Source organism: Python bivittatus, unplaced genomic scaffold (assembly GCF_059951505.1).
Source record: "Python bivittatus isolate LINGU-HERP-01145 unplaced genomic scaffold, Pbiv_v1 ctg000330_np1212, whole genome shotgun sequence".
In the NCBI taxonomy this organism is placed as follows: domain Eukaryota; kingdom Metazoa; phylum Chordata; class Lepidosauria; order Squamata; family Pythonidae; genus Python; species Python bivittatus.
The window spans coordinates 41,891,164-41,913,207 of record NW_028277058.1 but is presented as its reverse complement, the minus strand read 5'-3'; the positions used below and the strand labels follow the sequence as shown (position 1 = coordinate 41,913,207).

The window sequence follows — 22,044 nt, the reverse complement described above, 5'->3', positions numbered from 1 at the left end:
GTATCTGAATTGGCATAAAGTCCATCACTTAATTAGGATTTAATAATTCATCTCCCTAACATTAGAATAAGGCTACTAACGCTAGGCAAAAACATGGTTGAATTATGTCTAATAGTGAGAAAGTAGTTCATTTCAGCAGTTAGTTTGAGAAATCACTGATATTTGCAATTAGCTAAACCCCATCAGCTCTTCAGGAGCTTCAGTTGGGGCCATTTTAATTGAATAAATTCAGCTGTAATTTACATATATGTAAGTTTATGTGCATATGCATGAAATGCCACATATCGATGCTATGTATTGTGCCAGTAAAATGAAAACCAAAGGAAGCTTTATCAGCCAGTGTTTTCTGCAAACTATTAAGGACATAATGATGGAAAGATGACAAATATAATCAGCGGAAATGTTAATTTGGAAAGCAAAGTAGATGACTGGCCTTCAGCCAAAAGGGGCAGAGTATCGCTAATACATCTAAGAAAATGGAGACAGTTTTTAAAATAGATTCATTCCATGCAGGAATTAAATTATGCAATAGACTCCAGAATGTCTTAACAGGGCCTGCTTGAATACTTAGTTTGTTTAGCACTTAACAATGTATTGTATACTGGGAACTTGCATTTTTGGCATTCAGTAGTAGCTGTATTTTAGTCTTCCTGACAGTTAGAGTTGTAAAAAGAAACAAGATTTGGAATGGAGTTATTTTCTAGGGACGAGAGAAGAACCTGAGAGTGAAAAGAAGGATTTAATCTATGGATACCTTGCTATGAAAAATGTTAGATAGCTTTAAGATAACCGAAAAAATGCATCAGTAGAAGCAGCACTGCATGTGAATGGCCTAACTAGTGAGCAAACTAAAACAAAAAACAAAAAACCTGATGATCAAATTAATAAAGTGAAATAATGAGTTGGAAGGAATTTATTAAATATGATACAAGTAAAATTCCACAGAATTGGAAGGAGCCTCTATTTTCTCCTTATATAAGTACAGGTAGTCCTCGCTTAACGACTGTTTAACAATGGTTCAAAGTTGTGATGGCCTTGGAAAAAGTACTTTATGACCTGTACTCAGAACCATCTCAAACCGTCGCATCACCCCCCCATGGTCACATGATTGCAATTTTTGACCTTTTTACAATGGTTGTAGAGCGAATTACCACAGTTGTTAAGTGAATTCCAGCAAAAAATATCCATTGGGGAAGTTGGATTCACTTAATGACCATGTGATTTGCTTACTGACTGTGGTGATTTGCTTTACGACCATTGGAAAAATGGTCATAAAATCGGGTCCAGTCACATGATGATTTGCTTAACTACTGTCCTGCTTAATGACCAACTTTTTGGTCCCTATTGTGGTCATTAAGCAAGGACTACCTGTACTAGATAAACTGTTTATAGCAATGGTGGTCTAGTTCAACATTTCTTGGTTTTAAATGAATTGCTTTAAATTCTGTTGCAGCTTCTTTCCCTTCTGTTTGAAGACTTGTTCAAAAAATTCAACTCTGAGTTGAAGAAAATTGCTGACCAAGTAATTCCCAAGCAAAGGGCAGCCCAGTTTGATGTAGTTAAGCACATGCGGCAAGATCAGATCACCAACGGTATGGTGAATGCCATCTCTACCGTAAGTGTTTCATTTGTTCTTGAAATATGTAGGGTCTCTATCTCCTACAGCAGCTTTGGTTAAAAATCCCAGAAAAATATTGTCATTTCATGTAGTTGCATTTCTGTCCAGTACTGTGACCATAAAAATACAAAATAATGTATTGTTATTTTAATGGATAGTTTTAAAACAGAATTCCAGGATTAGATGTATGTGACTGCTTTCAACATTATTAACTGATTGATTTCTTTAAGTATTGTTACCTACAGTAAGCCCTCACTTTAATGGAACATCAGAGGAGGGGGGTAACTGCATGTCTCTTAAAACCAAATGTATATTATATCAGTCAGTTTACATCATTTGGATCAATTTAGGGTTTTTTTGTCTGCATGTTTAGGTTTTAATGATGCCATTCAAATGACATAAGTTGATGTAAATGATATAACGTACATAAATTGTCTGGACTACTTTGGATACAATGCACTTTGTCCATTATTTGGGGTGATATCCAGAGGAAAATTTTATCTGTTGTATTCAAATGCCTAAAACTGAGGTCCCTAAACTAAGGGTTTACTGTATTATATTCCTCTGGCTCCTTCAGTAAAATCTTTAGTGGCCATATGGATTCAGGTGATTTTAAAAATAGCTGTGCCCCTGAGTATAAAAAATGTATTACCTTTTTACTTGTTAAAAAATATGCCTTTTTAATATATTTATTTATTATAGGGGCAATTTCCTTCTGAAAGAATAGTCTACCGTAGAAATGAAAGGATACTGAAAGATTTCTGATTGCTCTGGGGCATTTTTCAACTCCTTCTACTGAATCTGTTATTACTTTATGGAATACGGGAATGGCTAGATGCTTGACAAAATCATTTGCAAGCAATCAGTCTGATCAAATACAATCTGTTTACCTCCTTGATACTGTGCTGGGATGAGGACAATTAAGCAGACTGTAAGATATTTTAAGTGCAAGGGCAGACAGCCTTAAGATATTATGAGCCAACTGACAGGTTTAAATGTAAATTACATGTTGTCATATTGTATAATGGTTCTTTTTTCTCTTTTTATTCAAAATCTTCCTAGGAAGTTTATAGCAAAATCCTTAGTAGTTTGTTGTGTTGTGTCTGTAAGTCATTTTAAAGTTCATCCATTCATGGTTCCCATCATGTGGATAATACAGTAAATTTCTGTCAGTTGTTAGAGGTGTTCCTATTTTGTTGGATGTCTTTCTTGAGAATGTGAGCAAGGTGTGTCATCAGATCCAGTCAATTTCTTGACTCAAGTAAAAAGGATATTTTTAGGTGTGGCAGCCTAGTTGTTGAATATTGTCTCCAAACTACTTAGCATCTACATTAATGTCTTTCTACTACCAGAAAAGACTTGTGCATGTTTCCAAGCTCCTTAATTTATGTTATAGCTCCCTAATTTTTTTTAAAAACTGTATTTGTTTAACTATTTTGTTTTGTTTAGTGTTTTCTTGTATTATATTGTTGTTCCTGCTCTTCATACCAGAGTGCAGGACTTAATATGCTATGAATGAATGTTAGGAAAAAAGTTCCTGAAGTTAAGAACAGATTATCCATGTTATCAATTACCAAGAAAGAGGGAAGTGTCCCTTTCACTACAAGTATTCAAGTAGAGAGGCTAAATAGCCCACTATCAGGGATGTTTTAATTTGGATTTCTCCATTAAATAGGGGACTGGATTCAGTGGTTTAAATGACCCTTTCCAACTCTAAGATTCTGTGATTTATATTCTGGGACCTGTCCAGCGAATGTACTATAATGCATCCTAGAAATAAATAACGTATTGGGCTGTTCAGTAACATTCCAGTTGTTTCCCAGCAGAGAGATGTCTTGTTTATATATCTCTTCATTTTAGTACTTGTATCAAGATGCCAAATGAAGTCTGAAATGGACCTTATATAATTGAGAAACATACCTGTAACAAACAATTGATCAAAGTCTATAGCAAAATCTTCGCATCTTGAAATTCAAAGTATCACCTGTAGCATGTCTTGTTGCTGTTTATACAAAAGTTTACTAGATTTTACTGTTGTCAAATCTAGATGATAGATGAAAATCTGAAACCATTTTACCATGTTTTCCAAACTGATACTGTTTAGAAATGTAAAAGGTTGTTTTAAGCTTTCACCAGATTTACATAATTCTTTATCTTTAGGGGAATTGGTCACTGAAGAGATTCAAGATGGATCGACAGGGTGTGACTCAAGTGTTGTCACGCTTGTCTTATATATCTGGTCTGGGTATGATGACAAGGATTTCTTCTCAGTTTGAAAAGACCAGAAAAGTGAGTGGTCCCCGATCTCTGCAGCCATCTCAGTGGGGAATGCTGTGCCCATCAGATACTCCTGAAGGAGAGGTAAGCTCCATTGGGTTAATTCACTTCTCCTTGTCATGTTATGTTATGTTGTACAGTTTATTATGTGGACAGTTACGCATCCACATAAAGTTAACGCCTTTATTTTATATTAACAAATATTGGCATAACCTAGATGACATTTCTTGATGTGCTATATGTATCATTAATGCACCTATCTGGCTCAATTTTTAAAAAATACTGATTCATTTGTTTTTATTGTCTTCTGAGCTTTTCAACAGTTTATCATCTCAAATTCTGCTTTTTGTTGAATTGCCTTTTTCTACTCCCATCCTTATTTGCTCTCTTTCGTCTCCAAAATGAGGAGCCTCATGCATTGGCCATGTCCTTGTAGTGCTTCTCATGCTGTTAAACAAGTCTTACTGGGATGTCCATGATTCAGCAGACCTTTTTTCATAGCTACTTTCCTGCTCTGAACTTTTCCTCAATTCTGAGTAATGATTTTGTGTTCTTGAATTTTGTTGGCTAGCTATCCTCTCTAAAGACAGTTTTGAATTATTGGAAACAAATTGCTGATAAATAAATTCTCCTGACAATAGTTTACAAGAAGACTATTCTTTAGTGCAAAATGGTCTAGCTGACCCTGAGAAATGAACATCTGCATAGCAAGTTCTTTCACCCTACTTTACTAGGACACTTGGGTACACTCTGGGAAAAGTTACACACACGCATAGTTATGTTTTTACTTAGACATACGGTTGAGTTCATTGGGTATAACCAAAAAGAAGGAGCTATAATTTTAACTTCAAGTAAGGTTATAAATCTATACATCTCAGCCTTACCTGTGATTTATGTTTCCTAGGATCAAATTGTGAGTCCTGTTCTGTTTTGTTTTGTTTTTTAATTTGAATTAGTCACCACTAACCTGGCAAATTCTGATAGCAGTCACCCCCAAGTAACAATGGCTAAAATTGCAAACATAAATACTGCCATTACATACTGCACAAAATTACATATTTATATATTTTATTTTATATATACATCAAATTTGTCACCGCCTGCCTCATTGAAAAGCGACTCTGGGTGGTTTACAAAGGATATGAAATCAATTAAAATACAGTATAAAAACAATGTTAAAAATAATAAATAAATTCCAAGAATGATAGAATTGGCGAATAACATCAGGTTACCAGCTACTGCCAGAACTGATTAAAATTTTTATCACTCCATGAAAGCTGGCAGAGCCAGGTCTTAAATCCTTCCCAGAAAACCAGGAAGGTAGGGGCCTGCCACACCTCTGGGGGGAAAATATTCCAAAGGGCGGGGGCAATGGCAGAAAAGGCTCTCCTCCTGGACCACGCCAGCCAACATTCTCTCGCTTACGGGGTCCGCAACATGCCCTCTCTGCCTGACTGGGTGGGACGGGTTGATGTAATGGGGGTAAGATGGTCCCTCAGGTAACCTGGACCCGTGCCATGTAGGGCTTTAAAGGTGATAACCAATATATCAATATAGCTGACATATGAAAACAGGTTTGATGGCCACCTCAGGCAGAATGTTTGTTAAAATTTTCTCTCAGTGCTTTAGTTATATAAATCCATTTTTATATACTCATTTTCCTTTTTCATTTTTTTAATTGATTTCTGTTTTCTTCAGGCGTGTGGCTTGGTTAAAAACCTAGCACTGATGACGCACATTACTACTGACATGGAAGATGGCCCTATTATTAAATTAGCTGGTAACCTTGGAGTAGAAGACATAAACCTTCTGTGTGGAGAGGAACTTTCATATCCAAACGTGTTTCTTGTTTTCCTTAATGGTATGTTACTGCTTTCAACCCAGACAAAACAGGATACTAGAAAATTAAATACTAGCATAAGCTATGTGTCTTTCTCATAATAATCAAGGCTTGATCGGGTGATTTTTCAGAAAATGAGATTTTTAATGTGTGATTGTGTACGTTAACAGTGCAAATAGAGGTTTCCAAACTTTCTCAGTTCACTTTGTGTCTCAGTAATTTTTTCACAGCACCCCTAAGCCAAAACTGTGAACTACTTCAAGCTAGTAATTCTTGTGGTGTCTGACCAACACTGAATATCGCTGTGTTTCCCCTGAAAATTTAAAATATCCCACAGTGACTCTGTGAGTTCACTGTGGCACCTTAGGGGCCGTTGTGCACAGTTTGGGAACTGCAGAGTGCAAATGTGCCAAGTAGAATGCTTCTTGCTATTTTTTAGGGTTCATCCCATGGCATCAATGCAACATTTAAAGTTGCATTTAAATGTTGATTGGGGAAGCCAATTTTCATAAACCTGTAATATGTTCCTTTCATTGTAGAGATACCATTTTCATATAATGGGCATGATTGTAAATCTTTTATGTTAGTTATGACATGAGACAGCGCTTTAGAAACACAGCTTCCACATTTAAAAAGTGCCTAAATGCAGTTATGGTAGGAAATAACCCTTAAACACTGTTGACAAATCAGGAGCAAGATGTGAGATAGTGAGTAGTTATTGTGCACTGATCCCAATACTGTTATGAGAAGTTCTCAGAACTTCATCCCTCATGCAAAATGTTCCCAGGTAATATGCAATAAATGCTTAAAGTGCATCAAATACAATGTGAACCTATTTTAAGAAAAATACATACAGTACATGAGTGGAGATGTTGAGAGTTATTGCCCCTTGCATCTGGAAAGCACCAACTGGGGAAAAGTTGTGTAGAAACGATAGAAGAAAGATATACATGAAAGAAAGCTTTATCTCTCCATGTGCCATAACTATGGAAGTTCCAACCCAGCAAAAGTTTTCCAGAAAACATAATTTTTAACTTTTAGGAGACCATACCAAAGTTCTTAGAAGTAATAGTGCAGAATAAGTATGATAAAATTGCTTTTGTGGGAATATGAAAATTGTTCTCCATTCTAATCTTGTATCACTTTATTTTACTTTTCAGTGCTCTAAATTTTACTACTGTTTCATTTCTGGGACTGACTGATCCTAATCCAAATTATAGCAGAAGTCCAGTTGAGTTCCATACTGTAATTTCTTTAAAAATTCACTGACTTTGCTGTTGATTGATGCATGTTTATGTCCCCAGAAAGAACAGAATTTGATCAAACATTCATAGCTATGCTTATAGCAGCTTGGATTGTTATTACTGAATGCTAGTGTTAGCCCAATCCATTCATCCAAACAACAGTAACATTTACAATATAATGTTATTGTTTGCTTAAACAGGCAACATCCTTGGTGTCATTCGAGATCATCAGAAACTGGTCTACACATTCCGGCTGATGCGTAGAGCAGGCTATATCAATGAATTTGTTTCAATCTCCACAAATCTTACAGACAGATGTGTCTATATTTCTAGTGATGGTGGAAGGCTATGTAGGTAAGAATTTTGAATATGCTTTTCCTGGGCCGTTGCACAAAATATTCCATTCCGGGTATATTACCATGTTTGTTCAGTTCATTCACAAAAAACAGTTTTACACACGTGCATTCCACAAGTTGACTGCCAAGTAGTTAGCATTTCACCAACAAGCCAGTCATATAAATTGGAACTCAAGTATAAGAGATGCACATTTCAGCAATAAAAATATCATTATTGGAATTTATATTGTATGACTGGTGTTACCTAATTTTTCAATTTTGCTGTGGCTTTCTTCTTTCATCCTGTCGCAGTTTCTGAGATCTCCACTTCAACTTTGAAAACAGGAATTAGCTCTTAAACTGTTTGCTTGAACTGGAATATTGTAGTTATTTACTGCATACTAAGAATCATGTGCGAGTAGTAACAACCCTCGCTTATAGTAAAAAGCCTTTTAAAGCTTAGGTTGCTGACTGAAAGCATGCATTTTAAGTATACTTTCAGATAGCAAGCTGTATTTTTCATCAGCAATTCTAGAAATCAGCATAACAGAATAATGCAATAATTTAGTGTCATTTTTTCCAAAGCTATTTTTCTAGCTTTGAAAACGGCAGAATTTGTTTTGTTTCCCTGGTATGATAGATTTAATAGCATTACTGTGTAAGCTAAATAAATGTGTCTCTACCGAGCAGCAAATTGGTAGGAACTAACTGAACGTACCATTCAATTAGCATTTTAATCAGTAACTTGGCATAATCAAATCAATTGTCCCCTGTTGAAAAAGTCCAAACACTTGGACCTGAGCTCATGAGGGGTTTATCAGTAGGTAAATTACAGCAAGAGTTCAGTTCTGGGTTTTCTGGAGCCAATTTTGAATACTGTAGGAAACATTTCTTTCAATGTGTGTGGAATCAGCATAAAACATTGGAGAGTGTCTTACACAAAAACAAAACCAATAGCCTTGCTAAGTCAGGATTTATGAATACTGACACATGATGGCTCCAAGTTTCAAGCAGGTGTCTTTCGGAGTGTTATATGGAAGACGTAGGGATAGATGGTTTCCATGTGCTCTATTCTGAACCATGTCCCATAGAGTGGTCTATATTGTGTTATCTGCTTTTTTTTGTCCTTCAAAAAAGGATTAGTCTTTCCTCCAAGAGACATTCACTCACATTTAATTTACTTTTAATTTAAAGTTTAATTTAAACTTTGACGTTTCTAGAGTTAGAGAATTAATTAAATATTAAATATAGAAATAAATGATAGCAATACATTATTCACTAAATGAGTTATAACAGTTGATACAGCCCTCTTTAAAATATGTATCTTTTCTATTCATTGTTAAAAATTGTTGCAGTCATTTATAAAGAAGATTAAATGGATGTCTGTAATGCATTTCCTAAAGGTGTCATGCTAGGCCTATATATTAGAAAATAAATGCCAAACACTATTAGAATGGGATATACAGTCTACCTGCTGTTAAGCTGTCAGAGCAGAGAGATACAGATGTACTATGTCATGCCGTTATAGAAACAGAGTTTCTACATGACTTACATACACACCCGCCAGGGGGTGAGGAGGGCAGTTTCTCTACTTTTACCCGGTGTATATCCTGTGCGGTATTTTTAGTTAAATTGATCACCAGTGGTGCCTCCTGGTGATCACTGTAACTGAAAATAAATGCCAATAACTGAGTGGTACTTCCTTCTAAGTTCATCTACCTTTAGAAATTGAACCACCATATGGATAAGTACAATTACTGCATGAGATTTCCTGTTCAACCTTGGGAATGTCTTTGGAAAGTATGTGCAGATCTATTCCCATACTGCAATGAAAGATGTGTTCTGTATGTCAGCTGGAAGCCCTGTATTCCTTCAGTATGTCATCTTCCTGCATATGCTCTTTCTTTCTTTCTTTCTTTCTTTCTTTCTTTCTTTCTTTCTTTCTTTCTTTCTTTCTTTCTTTCTTTCTTTCTTTCTTTCTTTCTTTGCTGACCTTTTAGTTTGCACATTATATTTACAAGCGTAATCTGTCTTTTCTTAATGGCATGGATATACAGCCAGCTAAGACTGAATATATGGGCTCTAAGACTCTAGAGCCCATTCTGCTTCACTGCACTTTAATTGTAATTCTCTATCATATTCCTCATGCTAGTAATATCTATTAACATCATTTTTTTAAATCTCTGAGGTGACCTGATAATAATATAATACATAATATGCATTAACTCTTCTTTCTTATAATCTAGACCCTACATTATTGTGAAGAAGCAAAAACCTGCTGTTACAGAAAAACATATGGAAGAACTTGCACAAGGTTATAGGTAAACAGCTAGGCCAGCCATCCTTGTTTCCTTTCCAGGATACAGCTGTTCATAAAAATAGAGTAAACGACATTTCATACATTTGCAATACACTATTTAAACATAAGATACTTCTATACTCTTCACATTATTTTGGGGAAAGAGCTATTGTTCAGTGTCTGGCTCCCCAAAATGAAACATGGAGTGACAATATGCCTGCATCTCCCTGAAGTAAGAAATAAAATGGTGGGTAGCTGCAGTCCGATACTTTGTTTGCCATCCAGTATGGGGCGCCTTATGATCAGCAGCACCCAGTATGGTAGTCATGTGGTGAGGGTGCCTATTCCAAATGCACTTATTGGCACCACAAAAGTTAGAGATGGAAACTCCTGGCTGAATGAGTAAGGCACATATTTTGCAGAAACCAAATCTAGTTCAGTCCTCAGCATCTCCAGGGATGATTCAGTCAGTCCTCTCCCTGAACCTCTGGAGGGCTGCTGCCAGTCAGAGTCCTTAGTTAAATGGGTCAATACTCTTGACTCTATTTAAGGTAGGAATCTGTGTCTGGAAACTCATTCGTCTGAAAATCCTGTTTTCATTTTGCTTTGGCATTAGAGCTTGTTGTTTATATATACCTTCATAGGGAATTATGTGAGAATATAAATTGTTTTGAAACATTCATATTCTATATTCAGGAACTTTGAAGACTTTTTACATGAAAGCCTTGTTGAATATTTGGATGTGAATGAGGAAAATGATTGCAACATTGCACTATATGAACAAACCATCAATAAGTAAGTGTTCTGGCATCATTAGAATATAATGTTTGTATTGTAGCACTGGAATTGGTACAAGAAGATATTTTATGTTGGGAATATATTGTAAGAATGAAAAAAGAGGAAATTATGCATGCACAGATGTATATGTGATATTAAAAAGAAGTTTCTTTTCAATTATTAAAATGATCTCCAAGAATATTTATGTTCTCACATATCTGATAAAGATGTGTAACTCCAGAACTCCTATAGCACATGTGTGCTTCTTTGTTTAGTTCCTAAATCAATTATTTTGCATTTTCCTACCATTGTAGTAAATTAGATATTTTGGTTGCAAAGCACCACTGAATCATGGAGGATATGTAATATTAGTGGCTAATATAACAATGTAGATATTCCATAGTTATTCCCTTAAGTTGTCATTCTCTTTTCTCGGTTCAGGTAGGAGACTTTTCCATTATTTAAAACAAAAATCCAGAAGAGTGAGTGAGTGAGTGAATTTGTCTACCTCCTGAAATCTAATAGACTCTAGGCAGCTTACAAAACTTACAAATAAAACATAGTATGAAATCAATAGTACAATTAAAATAGTAAAATCCAAAATCCAATTTCCCGATTTGGTACTACAGTGAATGAACTCATAGTTTGTTTGGTATGGCACCACTGGATATAATTAATTCCCAAAGGTCTTTCAGAACAGCCAGATTTTCACCTACTTCCAGAAGGCCATGAGAGTGGGGATCATCCTTACTTCAGGGTCCAGCTTTTCAGTATGGAACCATGCAGTCTGTAAGCTTTAAGAAATGTAACTATTTTTTTTTCCTTTGTAAGAGAGACAACACACTTGGAGATTGAACCTTTTACTCTTCTTGGAGTCTGTGCTGGTCTCATTCCATATCCTCATCATAACCAATCTCCAAGAAACACTTACCAATGTGCTATGGGAAAGCAAGCTATGGGTAAGACTTCTGTGCTTTCAGATCAGAGTAGTTGCTTCATTCACCCCAGATTTAATTTCCCTCACCTTGTTAGATATTTCTGACAATCTGACTTGGAAACATGCACCTTCTCCCTACCCCAACCTTGAGATTGTCTAATGAGCATTTTTCCATGTTCCCCCACCAAAAGAGGTGAGGTTGGCCTCTACAAAGGAGGCAGTTTTTTTGTAGTGGCATCCCATTTATGGAATTCCCTCCCCGGAGAGGCTCAGCTGGCAACCATATCAGCATCATTTTAGTGCTAGGTGAAGAGCTTTCTGTTTTCCCAGGCTTTTATTTGGCTTTTAGTTCATATTTTTTAGATGTTGAGTGACTGCCTTGCAACTATCTAGTTGATATACTGTTTTTATTTTGTATTTTATTTGATTGTATTGTACATGTTTTAATTCAAATTGTATTTTTTTAGTATGTTTTATTGTAAACCACTCAGAGCACTTCAGCTGTTAGGTGGTTTAAATTTTTTAATAAGTAAAATAACTTTTCTGCACTAGACTGTAATTCAGTTTGGACTGAACATCTGACTCCATTGACTGATCATTTTGAAATGTGTTTCAAAATATTGGAAAACTAGAAGTGAATATAATTTATATCCCCCTTTTTTGGCACAATGTTCTATATGCTTTCCTTTTTTTAAAAAAGGAATGAGAAATGTACTCAAAGGCTGATATAAAACATGGATGACAGATATTTTGTGACATGTTGTTTTTATTTGTCAGCATTAAATTATCAAGATTATTTTGTATGGAAATGTAATCATAACACTCCCTTTTCAGAAAACAGGAAATCCCACAATTCAATTATTATTTCTTAACAGAGTAGCAAATATTATTTAGGCTATGTTCCAGAATTCATGAATAAGAAATAAATTTGCATAACAGCTCTGTTGCAGCCCCTGCAAATATATGCATTATCGTTTGTTCAGTGGTTCAACCTTTTGCTAATATGTACTTATTAAAATTAATCTACATTAATAGATTGGGCTCACAACTAGCCCAGTGGGAAAAACTCACTGTATATATGTATATTATATATGTATGCTATAAATGAACATACAAATAGCTAATCATCTCTTTTACTGATTTTGATTGTTTTGTTTCATTTTGTTTCAATCCAGCAATGATTTCCCTGCCCTTTGCCACTTTTTAATAAGCACAAGAGGATCACATGTACTAATATCTACATTGCTGGCCCCTATAGCCCACATACGTTGGAACTAATACATAGTCTGTGCATGGACCATATACTTGTTAATTTACATTAAGACAGTGCAAAGCATTTGAATAGATGCTTTGTAAACCATTTTGCCAAAAGCGAAGCATCTCCTTTTGAAGTTTTGAGGAAGTCACACCCCCCTGGAATGATAGCGCAGGGCTTCAAAGTGTTTTCCCTAGAGCCTTTTGTCTCTGCACGCATGCGGACACACAACTGCTTCACATCGCCAGCAGTCCCAGCAGAAGCTTTGGCTGTGCTTGGGACTGCACAAGGCTTCTGAGGAATGCAGCAGTCTCAGAATTCGATGCGGAGTGCTTTACTGGTATGAGGTTGTATGGTTCAAATGCTTTGCTCAGCATTTATTTATAAATTATACATTTTTATAACACACATGTTTCCAATTGTTTACTAAGGCAACCTGTCACATACAATCTTTCATTTGCAAATTACATGTTACTGTATAGCTTTAACCTGGCTTGTTCGCCATTTCCCTAAATAAGTGCTTTATGAAGACATTTCACCAGTCCTTAAATAACACCTGCAGGATTTTTCTCTGCAGCAATTGCAACTGATGGGAGAGAAGTTTCTTACCACCATTCATTCATTTCAGTGAGGCTTTTTTCAGTGAATTGAATTTGGCATTACAATTTGTTTAAAATATTAACAGTGAAACTTAGGTAGGCTGTCATTCCTGGTGGTTACATTAATCCAGTGAATATATTATATAGCCAAATAATGTTTCTTTTCTGTTGATGGCAGGAGAGGAAATAAAACAAAAATCTTACGTAATTTTTTTTATATAGGTGAAACCCCTATGTAATAAATTTTCTTTCCCTTCGGCATATTAGAAACATTTGAAAAATTATTTTATATGCCATCCCTTTATTTTAATTGCATCCTGTTTCTTTGTTATGCTTTCTTTTTCCAGGAGAATCTATTTTAGCACTATTAGCCTCAGAAGGTTTGGTTAGTTACCACACACAGTTAAGCAGGATCAGTGTGTACAGAAAGCCAATTCAGTATCTGTAGAGTTCTTTTGTACTTTTCTGTGTGAAGGTCTTTTTTTCTCATTTTGTTTTCAGTGTCATTTGCAATTCATTGTCTGTGTTTTCTGAGGTTGGTGTATTCAGCTGCTTTGACCCTGGGTCTTGCACATTTAGCTCCTTGGATACAATCCTCTGACGTTGCTGCTGACGATGGGAATACAAAAGCTGCTGAATATCTTTAGTAATAATTGTTAAAGGCTTTGTTTCCGTGTGCTATTGCAAGCACCTGAGGAATGAGCAAGGAGATAAAAGTGTAATTCTAAAGTTGAGATGTAATAGACTATTTAAAAAAAAACCCAGACATATTAAGCATCTAGTTCTATGCTGAATATTTGCTAATAATGCCTAGACTTTTTTTCCCTTCTATGCCCTCTAGATGTGTGGGACTGCAGTTCCTATAATCGCCAGCTGGCTATGGTGAAAGAAGTTATAATCCAAGGCACCAGATTAGAGAAAGTGCAGACATAGAGCTTATAGGAAGCTCTGTCCATATAATCCTAGATTTGCTACTAATTAACTTCAGGCACATCTGCATAGCTTACATTTGGTGCTGTGACTTAAGAGTTGGCTGTTTTAAATCTGTCTGGACAGTGATTCATCACATCAAAATACGTTTGTTCTTTAAAAGAGTCAGCCCTCTCTTATGGTTGTCTCTGCCTGTCCCTCGCCACCCGCTGCCACTAACAGTCTTTGTATTGTCCTGTGAGAGATACATGTTCAAGTCCATTTAGTCACTTCCTGGGCTGTCAAGAATTTGGGATTATTGAGATAGTCTTTTGGCTCCCTGCTGAGAAGAAAGGACTTGTTACTCAGCATTGCCCCATTCTGATCATTTGAATACTTCCATTGCCTGAGAAATGCCTTCCTTAAAGCTTAGTAAAAATTAGGGTGAGGCGAATCGGTGGGTCTTAAATTACACGGAGCGGAGCAGATGAACTGAAATTCTGATGATATATGTTGGAAAGTGTACAGTAGGTTTAAATAGAACTAAAATGATATTTGTAGATGATATTTTGAGAGGTTGGAAAATCATTTACATTTTTTTTTATATAATTCTTAGATCCTGTTTTTCCTTCAACAAGCCTGTTGGTGCAGCTTATATGAGTAATCTGTTCAGGTACTAATGAGACTAAGACATTACTAGTCATACTCCAGGTACACAGAAACGATTTGCCTCTTCAGTGCATCTTGTTTAACAATTTATGGAGCCTCAACAATTACTTTCCATTCATGTCTGTGGAAAAGGAAGCTCGATCTGGTAGTCATTATATTTTGTACATTGGCTGGTCCACTGAAATAGCTGTTATATTTATAACTAGGTTATTTCAGATCTACTTCTCAAAAGTGTCTAGTAGAAAGACTGTGACAGCAATTGCAATCTAACTCTGGTAATTCAAAGTGCACATTTTCATTTAATTAGCTGTCAACTAAAATGAACATCAAGGAAATGGATGACATAAAATGTTTGCTGCTTTTTCTGTTGATTTCTCCACTTTTTGTAGCTGATGTCATAAATAGCTTTACAGCAATAATATCAAGCATCCACCAAGTTTGCTTAGGGTATGTTTTTTTTTAATTGCAGGTACCATTGGCTATAATCAGAGGAACAGGATTGATACCCTTATGTATCTGTTAGCATATCCACAAAGACCAATGGTTAAGACCAAAACAATAGAGCTCATCGAGTTTGAAAAACTGCCAGCTGGACAGAATGCCACAGTTGCTGTGATGAGTTACAGTGGTTATGACATTGAAGATGCTCTTGTTTTAAACAAGGCTTCTTTAGACAGAGGTAGGAAGACTCTACTTATGTAATAGGATAGCTGTGTCTCTTGCTTCAGCTCAGTACAAATAGTTCACAACTATGAATAAAGAAATGTAATCATGATGTTGGTGTTTAAATTGACAAACCATTTAAATTGACAAACCATATTTTTAGATATGTTTGTACACCATAGTTTGTGAAAACTATGATTTGGTGTGATATCTGAATTGATAAATCACACTTGTGGCTCTGTCTGCCTTCAGACGTACTGCATCATACAAGTAAGTATGCTGAGCTGATGGAAAATTAAAACAGGTGGCTCAAAATCTGATTTCCTTGTACTTTTGTGGGCTCTTTTTATGGGTACAGTTTGCAAATCTTTTTAACAAAACTTTGGTTTATAGTTACATCTAAGCTGAACTATTGTACAATAACTATTCAAGAATTAGATTGCTGAAAATGCTTTTTAGAACGAGCTCCAAATTCACTATTGTAGCTGAAATAAACTGGTCATCTGACTTTAAAACATTTACATTTGGCTGGATTGTGCCCTACATAATACTGCTTTTTCATTAATAATGAAAACCAGTGGCATTTGAACTTGAGATATTTTCAGTAGAGATGAACATTCCTTGAATGCCATAAGGAATTATTATGATACTTGGAAAAAAGTTAATAGCAAACAAACTGGACCAAAGAAGTCCCTTAGTCTTAAACTGCCTAGCAAATGAATGTGGTTAATAATAAATTTTCTTCCTGTTTTTAAGGAAGCTAACCCTTCATGGTTTATCTTTAGGATACAATGCCATTCATGCACCTTCCCCAAAGGGTGTATTAAATCTTTTTGAGGAAAAGCATATTCTATGCTTTTCAAAGAGTATTATTTGCATTCACTTCAGACAAACTTGCCTGGATGTTACGCTTTTTAGCGTTGCCTCATCAATCATATTTAAAACACGGTTCCTCTGATTGAGGCATAATATTGTGGGTTTATTTTGTGTGGTCAGACTGCTTGCGTACTGCAGTACATTCTACTACACTCGCCCATCCTTAAGAGCCCTTTTGCTAGTTGCCAGGCAGCACTAGTAGTATTGCTGGACATGTATCTTTGGCATTAATGTCTGCACACTTAATTTATTCTTTTTTGCCTAAAACAATAGCAGACATGATTTAAAGCAAAATGTTTTCTTTCTGGTAGACTAGTAACATTAGGGGGGAAATCAAAGACTCTCCAAAATTACTTCATACAGCCAAATGATACAGATATACTGTGCATAACTTCAACTGAAATATAGTTTTAAAGAGTAAAGTTTATGAAGAGGCATTCTCCTAAATTTAGGAATTACTAAGCCAGTAGGGGCAGGGAAAGAAATCCAGAACATTTATGTGTTTTGCTTTTTATTTTGTAATCTTGTAACCAAAAGTTATTAACGCTAATTAATGTTTCTGGTTTGATATTTTTAGAAAAGTAACAAAGTAGTTTGGACCAGAGGAACATTCCTTAGTTAAACTATGGTCTTTTTAAAAAACAAACAAACTGGAAATTAGATAATAGCTGCATTTTTATTGTACTTTAAACCTGTAAAACACAAGGTTGTTTGTTCTAAAATGTGCATGCTTTATTCTAAAAAGAATGCATTGTTGTTCTTCCAAAAAAATAAATATAATATAATTTAATTCTCTAATTATAACAATTTCTTGTTTTTAGCTGTTTCAAAAATGCAGTTATATGGGAAGTTTGTGACCTCTTTGAACTTGCAATTTTAATGAAAGATGACGTATAAATGTCTTGTGGCACCTTAAACTTTCTATCATGCCATAATATTTCATTGTCATAGGCCACTGCATTGCTAACAGAATGTCCTTTGGCTCATGCCATATTAAAATTACTATGAAATCAGTATAATATAATAGCTTGAAAAGTATCCATAGGACTGCAGCCATAGTCTCTAAGTTGTCTACAGAATTTACATGTTAGCTGTCAGGTTTCATAAATAACTATTCAAGCAACTGTTTTCTGTACTGTGGATTTGTACAGTATTTATTTATTTTATTTATTTATTATTAAATTTGTATGCCGCCCATCTCCCCCAATGGGTGAGTTTTAAGGATACTTAAAACATAATCATGGCTGTCTAATTGTCATCTTAGGTAACCCTGATAGTAGTTTTGATTAACATTTTTGTTTTCTCTGAGGCTTTGGAAGATGTCTTGTGTACAAAAATGCTAAGTGTACTCTGAAGCGTTACACAAATCAAACATTTGACAAAGTGATGGGACCCATGCTGGATGCAGGGACACGCAAACCAATTTGGCGGCATGAAATTTTAGATGCTGATGGTATTTGCTCTCCAGGTATACAAATATTGTTTCCTTTATTATAAGAATTATTAATGGGAACTACTGTTTTTGTCGATGTGCTATTATCAGATTGAACCCCAAATCTGTAGCCTTTGCCTTGTAACATGGGGAGTAGTAGTGAGCTGATTCGATGGAGGGCTCTTTTTGCTGTTTAATTTGTACATGCATTGAACATATTGGATGGTTTAACAACCCTCAAAAACCACACCCTCATTTTTCAGTGTTTTGCTGCCAAATTTTGGTGACCTGATTTTTGGTTGATAAGGGGCTTTGATGAGGCCTGTAACCTCAGACTATAACACAGCCCCTGCTTTAAGGATGATGAAAATAATTCATACAGGTGGTAAACATATTATTTTCTCATGTACCTACAGGTGAAAAAGTAGAAAACAAGCAAGTGCTTGTGAATAAGTCGATGCCCACGGTGACCCAAACCCCCCTGGAAGGGAGCAGCGTATCCCAGCAACCTCAGTTTAAGGATGTGCCAGTAACGTATGACACGCTACCTTATTTTATTTTTAAAAACCAACAGAAAAGAAAGAGTGGGTAGAAAATGCTTAGTTTGGAAAAGAAAATAGAAGTGAGCCATGTCAGGCATCGTGGTGACTAAAAGGGTTCAAATGTCTAGTTTTCTTGGTAATGTTACATTATATATGTTATAAAGGAGCTGGATCTCAACTTGTCTCAGCCTTTTGTAACATCCAAGTTTCTTATGGGTCCTTCTTGTTCATTCTTAAACTAGGTGGGCAAAGGCACTTTTCTTCATCTACCACCATTCCTATTGTTACTTAGTTCCCACACCTCTTTTGCAGTTGCTTTCAGTATTGAAACTTTGCTTGAAGAAGTAAAATTGCCACTTGAAGTTAAAATTTGCAGGTTGCTGTTTTACAGATGTCTAGTGTTGACTAAACTCAGCTTTTTTTTTTCTTGAACTGAAATACATATATCATTTTCTGTTCATTAGTTACAAAGGTGCAACTGATTCATACATTGAAAAAGTCATGATATCTTCAAATGCAGAAGATGCTTTTTTAATCAAAATATTGCTAAGGCAAACTAGACGCCCAGAAATTGGAGACAAGTTTAGCAGTCGTCATGGGCAAAAAGGTACATTTTCCATTTCAATGGTTTCAGTTTCATTGAAATATTTTTCTAGTTCTTAGTATAACAGCAGAGCACACTAAGCAGAATACTATAATTGTTATACATGCCTCGATTAGACTGAACTAGAATTTGAATCTTCTGCTTCTGGAAAGAGTAAATTCAATTGCATAAATGCTGCTGCTGCCTTGGAAGTTTAAAACTGAATAGCTACCACTCTCATGAAGGAAAATACAATGTGAGCAAATAATGAAAGTTACTATATTTTGAAATGAATGGGTAATATTGTGAATAAATTCACATGCAGTCATTAAAAATACTTGGGTCTTTTTCCTCTATTGAGTAATAAGTGACAGAGACATGAGAAACCATTAAGAATAATAGGGACTCTGGCCATAATAGTTATTTAGATGTATTTGAAAAGATGTGAAAACTGGTCAAATTTGTAATTACTTGAAGATCTAACATTGAAACTTCCTATTTGAAAACCATCCCAGCTTCTTTGAGGAGTCTGTCTGTCTGTCTGTCTGTCTGTCTGTCTGTCTGTCTGTCTGTCTATCTATCTATCTATCTATCTATCTATCTATCTATCTATCTATCTATCTACTTACCTACCTACCTATCTACCTATCTACCTATCTATGGAACTATGCTATTCCTATTCTTTTCAAGTAGGAAAATTCTAAAGTAGAAATTACTACCCATACACAACAGGCCAGAACTATTCCATTAAATCTTTATGGTTGATGCATACCCAGTTAAAATGGACGCAGTGTGGCTTAATTACTTAAATCAGGTATAGTCAACCTTGTGCCCAAATATTTTGGACAATAGTTTCTACAATATAGTAGCTGAAACTGATAACAGTAGGCAGCACATATTGCTATCTTTGCCTTAAAGAATTATTGAAGTGAGAAAAAAACTAACTCCATGAACTCATCTTAATGCTTCCCTATATTTTAGTATATAGCTCCACTAGAAGGAGGAATAGCAAGAGGTGGGAGCTGAGAACTATCTGCTCAGTAACCTCACTTAGGGTCAGTCATTATCTATCAGTCTAGCTTAATGCAGTTGCAAAGATAAAATACAATAAAATATTAATAATTAAATCAGAATGGGGGTACTGTAGAATCATTGCCAAATCTGCTTTCTATAATCAGACACATCATAATATCCTAGTGAAATTAATTGTATATGCAATGTTTAAACTAGCTTTATTGCTCCAGCTGATGTATATTATTAGTATGAAGTGATTCTCTCCATTGGCAATTTGCAAGTAAAGAAGATAACAGAAACATTCTTGGGAGAAATTATGGAAAGGAAAATAAGTTTCCATAGGTTTCTAAGCCTTTTTGGAATCACTTTTAAAAATAAGAAACTTCTTGGAATAAAGTCCACTAATCCTTTCCCTGTGGTCCTTTACAGTCCCAATATCTGCTCTGCAGAGAGCAGCCTCAATTGGGAGAAGAGAGGAGTGAAAAGTCCTGTTGTGTGAATGGATTTCCATTCCTATGATGCTGCATTTCATCCTAGATAAAGACCACTCCTGGACAAAGATTGGGCTTTTTAATTTTCCCCATTGCTCTTCAGATATCAAGCAGATAGGCACAAATAGTTGAAGTCAAATTGAGCAGTGATCCTCAGTGCCTTATGAACTTTTATTTGTGCATAAATATGTTCATATAAAATGAACTGTGTGCAGCCAGAAGTGGAGAAGTCTTCGTGCTTTTCATAAAGGGACCTGGGGTCTGAAATGGTTTTCAGGTACTTTCAGGAACCTCAATGTACACATACTATTTTCAGTACAAATTGAAATTGTATACTTGGATATCTTAATCATAGAACCACGGAAATAGCATTTATAAGATATATAACTGGGGTTATGACTTATAGCTCTTGAGGAATAAACTTCAAAAGCCCATCCCTTCATGTTACTCTTTTGGGTTCTTCCAGCTTGGCAAGGTGATGGCCACTACCTGTTTACTCAACTGTTATCCATAATTAAATTGGCCAGGGCAGGACTGGCCTCACAATTAAGGGAGGTGATCAATACCTGTGGGCACTGTGTTCCCTTTTGCATAAGGAGGCAGTAGTAAGATCCTTAATTACCAGTAAATTTGTGGAATGATCAGCATTGCTTGCCAGTTTTTAAATTAGTACAGTTTAAAATGTTGGTACTGACCTATAAAGCCTTAAATAGCTTAGTGCCTGACAAACCAAGGGACAACATCTCCCATTACAAACTGAACATGTCTGGTTGCTTTGAACAGCAGATACCTTTTGAAAATGCCCCTGTTGTCAGAGGCTCCTTTTTCTGGCACATAGGAGAGTGCCTTCTCCTGTGTTGTTCCCAACCTGTAGAACGTACTCCCTCAGGATTCCATTTGGCCCCCACTCTTTTGGTAATTAGGAAGTTTGTAAAGGTTTTGCTAGGCTTAAAATCATTAGATGATATTTATTTTATCATTCATTTTAATATATCTTTTCACATTTTATATTCTGTTTCTATTTTTAATTTTCATAGCCACCTTGAGTGCTTGCAAGAACAAAAAACCATGAAATAATACATAAATACATACATGCATACATACTGTTGATATTTAAAAACTCAAGGCAGAAGATGCCACAGCATCCTTGTTAGCATCATTCTGTGTTTACACATGAGCTAGAGGATTTTTTTCTTCTGACATTTAACCAAAATATAAATTCCTGCCAGTTAAACCAGTTGTCCTCAGAAAATAACTCTAGACTTTTTTGGTCTATTAGGACTTTGAGGCTCTTTAAATTCTTCCTGTCCTATGTGCTTTCCGTGGTGAATTTTTGCTTTCTGTATGTTGATATCAACCTCCACAGTTCAGGAAGTGTTGTACATGAATGTTGAAATGTACCTATAAATGGAAACAGCATCTGAATTTCTGAGTATTGTAGATAGACTGCTTTGGAAAATGTGTTCCCTACAGTTAGAAAGTTGGGGTAATTTTACACTTGACTCAATAAGTCAAAATGTGAAAGTTCTGAAATTTGGAAGACTTATGCCATCCTTGACATTTCACAAGGTCATCCTATTAGTGTAACAAGCATTTTTGTGAATATTAATGTCCAGTTTTATGAGTGGCTTGATTGACTTCAATTTTCATTAGTGTTATCCAGATAATTTGGGAAAAGCAGAAG

At 35.6% G+C, this 22,044-nt stretch overlaps 1 protein-coding gene across 2 annotated transcripts in view; it reads left to right on the top strand.

Moving 5' to 3' along the window:
* Positions 1-22,044, top strand: part of POLR3B (RNA polymerase III subunit B) — a 69,244-nt gene that overhangs the window by 25,052 nt on the left and 22,148 nt on the right. For both annotated transcript variants that reach the window (XM_007430384.4, XM_088141094.1), the window contains exons 13-23: positions 1,454-1,615; positions 3,779-3,979; positions 5,594-5,756; positions 7,180-7,333; positions 9,561-9,635; positions 10,310-10,408; positions 11,222-11,349; positions 15,229-15,438; positions 17,608-17,766; positions 18,147-18,264; positions 18,737-18,879. In XM_007430384.4, the coding sequence (XP_007430446.1) occupies positions 1,454-1,615; positions 3,779-3,979; positions 5,594-5,756; positions 7,180-7,333; positions 9,561-9,635; positions 10,310-10,408; positions 11,222-11,349; positions 15,229-15,438; positions 17,608-17,766; positions 18,147-18,264; positions 18,737-18,879 (1,612 nt within the window). The remainder of the gene's footprint in view (positions 1-1,453; positions 1,616-3,778; positions 3,980-5,593; positions 5,757-7,179; positions 7,334-9,560; positions 9,636-10,309; positions 10,409-11,221; positions 11,350-15,228; positions 15,439-17,607; positions 17,767-18,146; positions 18,265-18,736; positions 18,880-22,044) is intronic.